This window comes from Cydia splendana, chromosome 15 (genome assembly GCF_910591565.1).
Source record: "Cydia splendana chromosome 15, ilCydSple1.2, whole genome shotgun sequence".
Lineage (NCBI taxonomy): Eukaryota > Metazoa > Arthropoda > Insecta > Lepidoptera > Tortricidae > Cydia > Cydia splendana.
Genome location: NC_085974.1, coordinates 1909460 through 1922076, shown reverse-complemented (window position 1 = coordinate 1922076; position 12617 = coordinate 1909460). Strand labels below are relative to the sequence as shown.

At 36.6% G+C, this 12617-nt stretch overlaps 1 protein-coding gene across 1 annotated transcript; it reads left to right on the top strand.

Annotated features, from left to right (window-relative positions):
* Positions 1-3055: 3055 nt before the first annotated feature.
* Positions 3056-7312, top strand: LOC134797231 (F-box/LRR-repeat protein 15). Its single transcript, XM_063769456.1, has 3 exons — positions 3056-3335; positions 3419-3885; positions 4295-7312. The coding sequence occupies exons 1-3, from the start codon at positions 3138-3140 to the stop codon at positions 4446-4448; spliced, it is 819 nt and encodes a 272-aa protein (XP_063625526.1). The 5' UTR covers positions 3056-3137; the 3' UTR covers positions 4449-7312.
* The last annotated feature ends 5305 nt before the right edge of the window (positions 7313-12617 follow it).

Sequence of the window (12617 nt, the reverse complement as noted above, 5' to 3'; positions counted from 1 at the left end):
AGTAAATTTACTGCCATCTATCGACACACGACTAAAACTCAAAATGAAAACGTATAAAACTATCAAAAAATTAATATATTTGGATAAATGATTTTATTATTTTTATATCATTTTGACCCATGTTCATTCACTGATACCTATGTGTTAAAATTGTTAAATATGAAACGTTGTCGTCACCGCCATCTAGCCGAGGATAGGCCAAAGGTGTATGCGCCATCTGTCCGAGAATGACTTTTTCTTGACATCCGAGGCACGTTTTTTCCTTAGACTTTATTCATCTTATACGGAGTTACATATGTCTTTGCCCTCAACACAAGCCTTCTTAAGTAGTCAATTTGTATAAGAATGTCCAATATTTATTTATTTATTTAGATATTACTAACGCCATCTGTTAGAGAAAGAAATAATTAACATTAGCACGAATGTTAATTCATCATTTTGCCAACAGATGGGGCTAGTAGTAATACAAAGTGTTATTACTTTATTTTATTTTTTTAGGTTTATAAAATGATATTTTTATGTTTGATAACACATCTAGACATGAATTTAAATTACTATGTTAAATTTCAAACCTAACAGTGCAGTAGTTTTTCCGTAAAGTGTACCACAAGAATGCATAGTTCGTCGATTAGTGATAGGGCTCGCTTCGCTCGCCCTAATAAATGGACCCATAAAAAGAAAAAAATGGACAAAAGAATTGCAGAGCAGCGAAAGCAATCCAAAAAAAGAAGCGTCAAACTACATTTTACATTAAGATAAATTTCGTAGCATTTTAATGGACAACGGAAAATGCGTAAAATGTTGCTGTAGTACGTTACCAATGGCCCTGATGCTACCATGCCGTTGTAGAAGATCATATATTCGACGAGGAGAGTAACATCAAAATTGACCAATTCATGAAGAAAGTCCTTGTCTGGCAGGCAATTGGTTCCTGTGGCCTTAAAAAGTTTGTTCTATTTTGCGACATGAACTTTGGTTGCGACATTTACAGAAAATAATGCATCCAATAACGAGTACTTTCCGTCTATCAGACGCATAATGTCACCTCTTCATTTCGGCCCGATTTGGCAAGTGCCCACTATGCTGGTCAGAAAGTGAAGCTACTGAATTTGAAAAACATTGATTTCGTTCAAAAACAAGTCAACTCATCTAATTGCCCGGAGCTCCACTCCATCGAGTGGCACTAGACCAATGTGAAGATGCACTTAAAAACGGGTAGATGAGAAGCTAAAACATTGAAAGAATTCAAACGAATGTTGTTTACAACTTGTCAAAAAGTGACAAAAATTGATGTGCAGGCACTTGAACGGCGCAACCGTGTAAAAGTACGAAAATCTTACCGATGTTATTACGAGTATATTATACTATATTTACATTAAAATGTTTTGCGTTGGTTTCTGTTTTTATTATATTTATCTAAATAAAGCGATTCCAGAATTAGAAAAATGTAATTTATACTTTTTTGTGTGTCCGCTTAATAAAATGAACAGTCCTTATATAGTGTTCTTTGAGTGGACTAATACATGGTTAGACTTAAATGTGAACACGACTTTTCTTTGTTAAAATAAAAATATGTAAAATGATTTTTTTTAATAATTTAATATAATTAATTTAAAATACATCCCGACGGTTCGAATATCCACAGGTAACAGAGGAAAATGTGTGTGTGTTCACCTGATTAAATGTTTTTTTTTTTTATATATTATATTCTTGAATAATAAAATTAAGTCTTCCTTTACAACTTATTTGACCCACTGCCTGCATCTGAAAACATTTAATAATTAAAACAGACACACATACATTTTCTTATAGGTTAAAATCTTAAATAATAGGGAATATTACGCAAAACTCTGCGTAGGTAGCGCCACTACCACTATCTGTCACAATCTGGGGGTCTACCGCGAAACAAGAAAATTGAAATTTCGTTATCTAACCTCTCTATCACTCTTGCATATTCGAGCGATAAAGAGGCAGATAACTAAATTTCGATTTTCGCGTTTACCAGTAGGCCCTTGTTAACAAACCGCCTTGATGCATCAATGTCATAATTTATAGTCTGTGAAAATTTGGCAAAAAACAGTTTAAGGCAGAGTATGTATAAGTTAGTCTATGAATTTTCTAGAGTCGGTAGTGCTACACTCTGACGGCAGAACATTGCAGTAATATCCCCTATTACTAGATTCCAAAAATATATAATATAATGTCCATTCCATTAATACACAGATGATAGATAATTTTCCACTAAAAATATTCGGAGAAATAATTATAGTCATGTTGTATGCAAGTTACCAGGAAATTCACTCATTTTATTTTATTTACTATTTACATTGATAAAAAATTAGGCTGCAGTCGATATCGATACTTCGTATCGATACTTGTAGTACATCCCTAGTTCACAATGAAAGTGGATATGAAATATCTAATTTTCGATGTGTTTATAGCCTGCTACACCAAAATAAGGCTAAAAGTATCTAAAGCAATACTTACCGGTCTTCATCTAATGGAAATTTCGCCATAAACTTCCTTTTTTGCGATTTTCGCGAGTGTATCAATTTCCACATATTTCGCATTGGAGCAACTTAGTTTTCGGTGGCATTTAAACAAAATCTATAGACTCACTGTATGTTCTTATCACGTTTGACTGTTTTGGAAAATAACGAAGGCTTTTAAAAAAGAAATTGCAAGAACTACGTAAGTAAAATCTACGAACCGCCATGACAATCAACAAAGCAATGTGGCTGACAGTTGACATGACAGATGAATAGCACTGACGTTTTATTTTGTTTTTTTGGCTATGGCTAGGTCACTATAGTCCATACAAAACCTTTTTTTGTTCCTAGTTGCGTCAGCCTGGTAAGCTGCCGCATATTAAACGTTTAAACTTGTATATGTGTGCGTAAAAACTACATTGTTTTATTGTATTTGATGATTTTAGAATATTTTTATGACAAATAAAATTTTAATACTGCGCTTGGTTACGTAATATCAAATACGTCTTAGCAAAATCCAAACGCCGAACGTCTGAAACGTCACTGTCACTGCCACAAAACGTAAATAAAAGGTGTAAAAGCAAAACGCTGGATTCTAGAGAAAATATCTAATATGAATAACTATATATTTACAATATCTTACTAACGATGAAGAGAAACACGCACTTATTCGATCTTTATTGGGAAGATATAATAGTGACTTATGTTTTACCTTACCTGACCATACGGGAGTGTTTCAATTTTCGCTGCGTATCCAAAACCTGTCTTCAGATAGTAAACATGTATTTTACGAAGATGAAAGCATTAAAACTAATCAATGAAGGTTTCTCGCCACACACACTTAGTGTAAGTTATTTATTTAAAATTTAAAACAACCTTGAAATAAATTAAAAAATATCGAGTAATTTGTATTGTGTTTATTTTCGCAGGTATTCGCAATAAACTGTTCCAAGCTTACAGTATTAAACCTGACTCGATGCTCAACCGTCACAGACGCAGACCTGATCCCAGTTTTGCGGCATAACGTAAATTTGGTCAATTTAAACCTAAGTCAGTGCAATAATTTGTCTGCAAAGTGTTTGCAGCCAGTTATTCTATACTGCAACAATTTGCGTACGTTGAAACTGGCTCGTTGCTTGTGGCTAACTACAGGCGCGATGGAGGCTCTGGCATTACACCAGAGTATGCTAGAAGATGTAGATTTGTCCCACTGCGTGACAATCTCCGAGAGTTGTATAATTATATTTATAAAGAAGTTTAGACTGCTTAGGATATTTAATTTAGAAGGCAACAGGCAGATTACGGATAAGTGCTTGTATGCCATGTCGAAGAATAGTGTTGTATTGAGAATGCTCAATCTGGTAGGGTGCTCAGATATCACAGACAAAGGAATCAGGTGAGATATTTTTTTATCTGTAGCTTCATGAAGTTTAAATAGAGTTAGACCAAGATATGATCTGATGATGGAGTCAGGAGGTGGCCATGAGAATTCTATAATAAAACAATGCAAACTAATTGTGTTTGGGATTGTTAGAATATTCTTGATGAGTATTAGTTGCCTGTGGAAAGAAAAGTAAAGTCAGCGATAAATGAAATTTTTGCCAAAAACTTATTATTTTCCAGGTACTAAAATAACGTTTGATTGGCCAGTTGACTATCCAATCATCCTATTATTGTGCCAATATTATACTAAAATGATAGATTGTCCCGATTTGCCCAAATTGGGACAACCAAAGTTTCTTTTTAATGTCTGGGATACAAAAGCAAGGATTATATGTACATCATGGTTTTTTTTTACATTTCAGATCACTAGCCCTCCACTGCCCTATGCTAGAAGGCCTTCTAGTCCGAGGCTGCACAAAGGTGACAGAGACCAGTCTGCAGCTGATGCGGCCACGGGTGAAGATGGATCGGAGGCCTGTGGACCCAGTGCCCATGCCTATTTACATACAGATATAAACTGTCTGGGTATGTCATAACTCCAAATTATAACAGGGGTGTTTACATGCCATTATGGGGTCAAAGGAGTCATGGCCAAGATGGGACACTCAGGCAACACCAATTGTCCAATGTGTGGCTCAGAGGAAGAGACAGTAAGACACTTTACTTACTACTGTGGCGCAACAACCCGAAGTGGATATTTGCCTCCCACACCAATGACCGTCATGCTACTCTGTCTAAAGCCATTTCTGTCCAGTTGATGGCGCCGAGTTGGCTAAGGTGTTTTTGCACTTCGTCTCTCCAGCGGTACCTAGGGCGTCCAGACGGACACCTAATATGTATATGTGAATGTCACGCCCTAGCCATACAGAGACTGAGAGAACTTTAGAGCAGGTTACTGGAAACAAAGGAATTCAAGGAGATCTCGTATATAAGGCGCAACGTCTGGCAACGCCGCGCCACATCACTGGCGGCACATGTCGTGGGATATTTGTAGCCTAATCTATACCTGGCTTTATCCTTGGTGTGGCAGTGTGTTAAGGTAACTGATACTCTCTATGTGATAAGATTATGTGAAATGTTTAAAGTGAAAGTAATTTATTTAAATTAAAATATTTAAAACAGGCCACTAACAAAATTTGGTAAAATATTAATACCTACCTCTTCACATGTGATATACCTATGAGCTATGTTATGTGAGTTACCTACTCGTTTGAAATATGTATTTTAAATCATTTTGATTGTCATTTATGCAATTTTGTATTAATCATTTTGTGGATAACAAATTGTTCCTTGGTCCAATGTGTTTTTGCGTCTCACATTTTGCTTAGTGAGAGAGCGAGACACAATGCACATTGGACAAAGAAATTGGACAGGTAGAATACCACCCTTAGATACAAGGCAGTGTCAGTATGACTTTGTTTTACGTTTATCCCAGACACTAAAGTAACAACTTGATTGCCCAATCTACTACTCAATATGCCTATCAAACCGAAATTTACTAAACTAGAAATATTGGGTAAAGATTAGGGAAAATTGAGGAAATTGAATGGCCATTTTAGTTGAAATCCCGTTTGTCATGTAGAAGCAAGAAGCTACTGATTAAGGTGTACATCTGGAGTATAGCCCTTTATGGAAGTGAAACGTGGACAATGACCGTAAGAGATAGAAAGAGAATGGAAGCATTTGAGATGTGGTGCTGGAGGCGTATGGAAGGCATTCGTTGGAGAGACAAGATAACGAATGAGGAGGTGCTAAGAAGAGTGAATGAAAGGAGAGCTATCCTGAACACCATTGCAAATAGACGCGGAAAAATGATTGGACACTCAATACGACACGACCACTTCTTTAAAACTATCCTGGAGGGGCGGATAGGACGCAAGCGGGGAAGAGGAAACCCCGACGCAGCTTTGTGGAGCAAGTGAAAGAAAAAGTAGGGGTCGTGTCGTATCAAAAAGTCAAAGAGCTGGCGCAAGATAGGGAAAGCTGGAAGATACTCCACCGACAAGAGAATAACTCTTAAGTTAATGATGATGGTGTAATTGTACTGGAGTAGGTAATGTGACTGCGACAGTGCTTTATATTTTGTGGATAAAATTTACCCTAATATGTATAAGGTAAAGTGGTGTGCTCTCGTTTCGGAGGCCAAGACCCTCTTTGGGTCGCTGAGCCATATTAGTTAGTTATGTATAAGCTCACATGGGATCAAAGTACGCGCTTTTTGCCTTTTGTTTCTCTCGCTAGGCTCAAACTTCTAAATTATTCGCTTACTCGAGACTCATTCGATTTTTCAGGCTAAGACCAGCTTTGCTCTCTGGTTGAAAAAAATATTATACAATTTTATAAAGTACGATTACAAAATGTTGATAAGGACCAAAACAAATTTATGTAAGTATTTGACTGTAACGATGATCCTTAGTACCAATTTATATTTAACTTAAAGGTGACAATAATGGTGGTTGTATTTACCATCATATCAGTTATCGACAATTCTAAATATTACGTAGATAACGGGCCGATCTCGAATTGAAATGCCGACTTGGAAATAAAGTTAAACAAATTTATTCGAGTTCGACTAGTGTGTACCTACATTAATGTTCAGAATAATGTATGTTTAATCGTATACTTACCTACACATGTTACCAAAGTTGTCCGCCTACTTGATTTCATTATTTATAATAACATGTTTTTAGGTGTAGGTACTTAGGGGAAACCAGGGTAAGATGGAACAGAGATAGAATAACAATGTGACGATTTCAATCATAAGGTACTACATAATATGGTTATACGTATGAAGGTACAAGCTCATTTCGTCCTTAAGCGACAATGTGGTACCTTTTGCTTGAAATCGTTACATATACACTTGAAATAGGCACAGAGAATGTGCATACCTCTGTGCCTATTTCAAGTATTTGAATATACCTCTACCTTGGTGTCCTTTATAATGATTTTTATGTTAAACTTTTTCGCGTACCTAGTCAATTAAGATGTACAATATGTAGCTTTGTGGTACATATACATACTTAAGCAGTACCGTCTACCATAAGGGCACACGGGGCCCGTGCCCAGGGCCCCCATCCTCAGGGGGCCCCGAAGGACAGACAGTATCAGTATATTTGATTACCCATGCTAAATAGAAGATCATAGTAGAAAAATGTTAGTTGAATTAGCTTTCTTTACTTTCCAATAGGGCCCCAAATTCTTATGTGCCCAGCATAGTTTAAGACGGCCGTGTACTTAAGTACCTATCTAGATTGCTGGATGAGTTGTAATTTCATAATATAATAAATGAAACTATGGGTAAATCGTCCATTACTGGCCGCTGTATAATAACTGGCCACGTTATACAAAAATGAATTCTATTTACCTATAAATAGAATTAATTTTAGTATATAAGATGGCTAGTTATTGAAGGGTGGCCAGTTATTAACACCTTGTACTAAAAATGAGTTGTTTATAGGTGAATAGAATTCATTTTTAGTATAAGGCTGCCAGTAATTGACGATTTACCCTGTACAATAATAGTTCAAATGGACATGGAGTAATGTAATTATTGTGATTTTTTATATCATTAAAGTGTCTAATACGTGTCGTATAGTAATTGTTTAAAGTTTTGTATGTGGATTTCTGATCTTGGTAATTGTAGATGTTCAGTTTAAATCAAATCTATGTATGTATTAATAAATCTTGTTAAACAGCGTCTTTTTTTTCTGCTGTTGAAAGGTTCTGCTGTCCGTAAGAGGCCTATGCCCAGAGGGGCTACCGCGAAAACCGAAATTCGCAAATTGCGGGGATCTTTCTCTTTTACTCGACTGAAGGCGTAATTAGAGTGACAGAGAAAAATGCCCGCAATTTGCGAACTTCGATTTTCGCGGTTATAGCCCAGCAGTAGATAGCTAACTGATATGTGATAATGTCCATGTCGCTGGCAAATTGTAAGAATCCGCCGTTTACAAACGTTTCGCCGTTTGTAAATAGTGAATAGAATCAGTTACTTTGCGGAAATCCATACTAATTAAAACCAAAATATTACTTTTCTCAAACATGCAATGAAATATTGATGTTATGTTCCTTATAATAATAGGCTGCGAAGTATGACGTTTCAGGTGCGGCTAGGACAAAAGGTCGTTAATGGAATTTCATACACATCTTGCAGGCCTAGGCCGGCAAAGTCCTCTTTAATTTTCATTTCACAGATATTTGTGACACAGCATCGTGGCATTCATCCATTAAAAAAAACTAGAGGCAGTATTTGCTTTATGGTTCGTAACGACACTCTGCCACTACGCCTATAAAAAAAAAAACAAAAAACAATGTTTGCTATAATTTGCAGTTTTATTTGTATAAAATCAACATGAACTTAATAAATAATACATTCTATATAACTACACAAATAAAAACATTTAAAATATTTTATCTAAACTTTAGCGGTAAAAAGGTCTACTCAAACACGCGTAGTTATATTTTTTAAATTGTTATGGAGGTAAAGTTGAAAAATATTCATTCTGTTTTATTGGATTTATGGTGCGTTGTTGATTTTTTGACTTTAATATGAGTTCCGACGAAATAATGAAATTAATATTAATTGTAATCGTAGGTGTTGGAATTGGCAGCGTAAGGATTTGATTTTAATAACTTGCTGCCTCTGCCGCCAAGTCAAAGACGAAGTATGTATATGGTTGCTTATGGCAATTTTATTATTTGAGAAACTAAGAAAAATGGCTTACAGTTTATTAGAAACAGTTTTGTGGCATATTTTAAATGAATGTAACTACAAATTCGTCAACACTGTGGAAATTATACTTATTTACTCCATGCATAAAGCAACGATGTATGTGAAACATGATATCAACATGAAAGACTATGTAAACTTATGTGACGAAAACGACAGTCAGACGGATACAAGGCGAAAAAATCAAAGATACATGAAAATATACGGGTAGTAAAAATACACGACTCGTGTAAAACATACGCGTGATAATGATATAGGTACGTGTTGGTTATACCTATTTTGGGTGTAGTTTACTTTTAGTTTTTTCTATAAATAAAACTTGGGTTTCGTGGATTTTTTATTTTATTTATTTCATTGCATGTTTGAGAAAAGCACTATACGTAGGCAACTCTGAAAGTTCTTAGAAAAGGCTACTTAGAGATCATATAACAAAAAGAGGCATATTATTTATGAAAATATAACTCTTTAATACTTTTTTTGAGGTATATATTAGGTCCTTACCTATGAAATTGGCGTTTTTGTTCATAGATATAAGTCTGATCCTAGTTTTTTTTTTTTTACAAAAGTACATACACAATTACAATAAAACTACAGTGCACTCAATAAACGACGATTTTACATACAATTAATTGTTATTTTTTATTGTTAAGTGTTCAGAATTAAGCCTTGAAAATAGGTCTTTTCATGTGCTGTCGGTTCGAGTATTAAAATTACTTATATTTTTCTAATGGTACCAATTTTCAAGAAATGGAGATATTGAAAACATACCTTAAAGGTGTCAAAAATTACTGGAAAAATTTTGTTTGGTTTGAATTAGCCATCAAAAAAATATCCGCAAAATTAATTGTATGGAAATTCGTGTTTCGTTGAAATTCTCCGAACAAAACGCCAATTTCATAGGTAATGACCTAATATATGCAATTTGGTCGTTATCTGTGTTTCAGGATTGATGGCAATTTGGAAATTGTACGTCGAGCGTTATTCCAATTTCGACCTAAGAATTTTTTCGTTTCGCTCAGCCAACAACAGAGTTACAGTAGGCTTCAGTTATAGTTTCATAATGAAGCCTAGTTCTTGTACGTCTGTTTATTTTTTAAATTACACATTTAATCGCTTTTGTAGTTATTCAACGGATGATCATAGAGAAGCATGTCATTCAAGAGTGACGTCAAAAGTTTACATCGCACAGTTGTGCGGTTAATAAAAAAAACTGGCAAAAAATTGTATATCAGTAGTTTTTGATATCCCTCAGTATTCATATGACACTGTTAAAAAAATATTGCTTAAATTATTTTGTCTCAAAAAAGCTTGAATCCCGATGGGTACCTCATGAATTTCATACAAAACCTCCGAGGACCTAAAATCGCCATACAAAAAAGGCATTGGAAGAATGAGCTGTGTGCGCTTCAGGGTAATCCTATCCTAATGAAAATTTGTACGCGTGGTCAGAAAGAGATAAAGCACGCATTAAAATAAAGAGTAACGTCCTAATTACATCAGCTTTTTCTATTCTAAACACTTTCAGTTTGCCCCTCGTACATACCTCGGCGGGAAATGGGGTTGCCCGCGCTCAGACCTATCCGCTCAGTCTATATGTCTTCGGCCGGCAACCCCTTTCGTCCCGGCCTCTGTAGTAATGTACTATTGCTAATCCGCGAAAAGATAACGTGCTAGTCTATCTGCTAACCCAGTGGTGGGCAAAGTACGGCCCGCGAATGGATTTTATCCGGCCCGCCGCCGGTCCTATGAAATAATTAGTATGTGGAATTGGCCCACGATTATCAATTTATCACAAATCAAAATAAATTTTGGCTACAATTCTGGCCCTCCACTTAAATTTTCTTAACTTTCTGGCCCCCCATAAAGAAAGTTTGCCCACCACTGTGCTAACTCGTTATACTTACTTGCGTATTTTTGACTGGCCATTAAGGTTCCCATCCTCACCGTGTCGGAACCCTTGGAACCAGAGTCCGACTCGCACTTGACCGATTTTTAGTAATTTGGAGGATAGCTGCCTGGGAAAGGGACTAAAATAATAAACTAATTTTTTCACAAAATTATATTTTGTGTAATAACACCTGCTACATGTCTTACTGTTATTGTATTTACAATAATACTACACATTAGTAACAATAACATTCATAACCTTGGGACGCCACGGTAACGAGTAGTTCACATAAACTACCGGTTACCAAAACTGCTCTCTGGTGACCGTAACGCAAACCTCAGCATTCCTCGTCGCCAAAATTATACTATGTAAACAAAAGTCACTAGTAAATTCATCATTCAGAGACAATTTCAATATGGCGGTTTGTTTACATAGTTAGCAAGTTCCATAGAATGACACTTTAGGTATTTAAATAAAAGTAAACAAAATCTACCCTCAAATGCCTCCTTAAGCCACTTGAGGGTAGATGAAAACATTACACGATCAAATAATGTAGGTTAAAGTCAGGTCGTCCATTGACAGATCCAGACGGTTTTGTATTTGGTTGGTTAACCAATAAATGTGGCCTACCCGAAAATTTACAAATTGTTTGTTTTGATTTAAATACCTAAAGACTTTAGTTCCCGAGTAACAGTCAACATCGAAAAGTTATCGCTCAAATAAACAAAAGAGGCAAATAGACTAAAATTTTGATGTTCACAGTAAAGAAAAGACGCTAAGAACTTCGTACAAACAGCAAAACTTAGACCCTTATTACAAAAGGCATAAGGTCCACCGATGTACAGTTAACAGTATGGGCAATAGTTAGGGTTGCCATACGTCCCGTATATACGGGACTGTCACCGTATTTAAGTATCACGTCCCGTATTTTTACTGGTCCCGTTTTTGTCCCGTATTTTGTCGACCGGTCTGGCCTAGTGGGTAGTGACCCTGCCTATGAAGAGTATGAAACCGATGGTCCCGGGTTCGAATCCTAGCAGCAACCAGATCCCCCCCCCCCCCCTCGGTGGCCAGCGCGAAAGTTTCTTCCTTCAGGTAAAATAAGCTTGGAGACCCCTGCTCTAGAATACCACTGTCCCTTATCAGTTCCGACTAATTATGGCAACCCAAGCAATAGTACATTGCCCGCGTGTAAATTATATTACTTACTTGCCCGTAATGCCGGCGGTCGATGCCACTGTGTGAGCGGGACAGAAATATAATAATGCGCGTGCGATGGAGATAGGAAATGTCGGGGCAATGTACGAAATTCATTTGTTTAGTGTCCTCACTTTATAGTGAACATCAAAATGTTGCCTCTGTCGCATATTTTCCTGTTTCTTTAAGGGTCAGCCATTAATTACGGTGCATAAAATTTCGATTATTTAGACCCCCTCCCCTCTTGCCGCACTTTTTCATAAAGTTATATAACTTTATAGGTATTTAATACGTACAGTCAGCAGCAGAAGTTGCTAAGCGGGGGAGGTGTTCAAAATTACCTTGACACGCTCTTATTCTCTTAACAATAAAGTCGCGTCAAGATCATTTTGAACACCTGGCCCGCTTAGCAACTTCTGCTGCTGACTGTACTGTAACACTTGGCATGACCCCCCTCCCCCTGTTGCTGTGACGTAATATGTGGATGAACCCTTACGGCGCCTAAAAGCAGTGGTGTGCGTCGATCACCAGTTCGCAGTTTCACAATTTCCCTGAAACGAGCAACGGGCGCTCGGTGGCATCGGGCCATTAAAAAATATGTATAAATATCTCGAATTAGGTGCATTGGGGTAACTTCGGAAACGGAGTAGATTGTAACGCCCGCTCGACACTCATGCGCGAAGCCGCTAACGCGAGTATGGAGTCGATTTCGTAGATCAGCGAATCCGACTTAACAAGCATTCTATGAGACGATAACCCTTCGCGCGTCCTTTTTTCAAATATGCCACTTTTTTCTACTGACGGAAATGGCTTGACAGACTATAATTTAGTACATGTTTGTAATTTTATAAAATACCCCGTTTCCTAAATC

Bases quoted from the DNA above. Each gene is read 5' to 3' on its own strand.
- LOC134797231 (XM_063769456.1), top strand. From the start codon at position 3,138: ATGAAGAGAAACACGCACTTATTCGATCTTTATTGGGAAGATATAATA. The intron at 3,336-3,418 runs GTAAGTTATTTA...TTATTTTCGCAG, and splicing joins TCTCGCCACACACACTTAGT to GTATTCGCAATAAACTGTTC. The intron at 3,886-4,294 runs GTGAGATATTTT...TTTACATTTCAG, and splicing joins ATCACAGACAAAGGAATCAG to ATCACTAGCCCTCCACTGCC.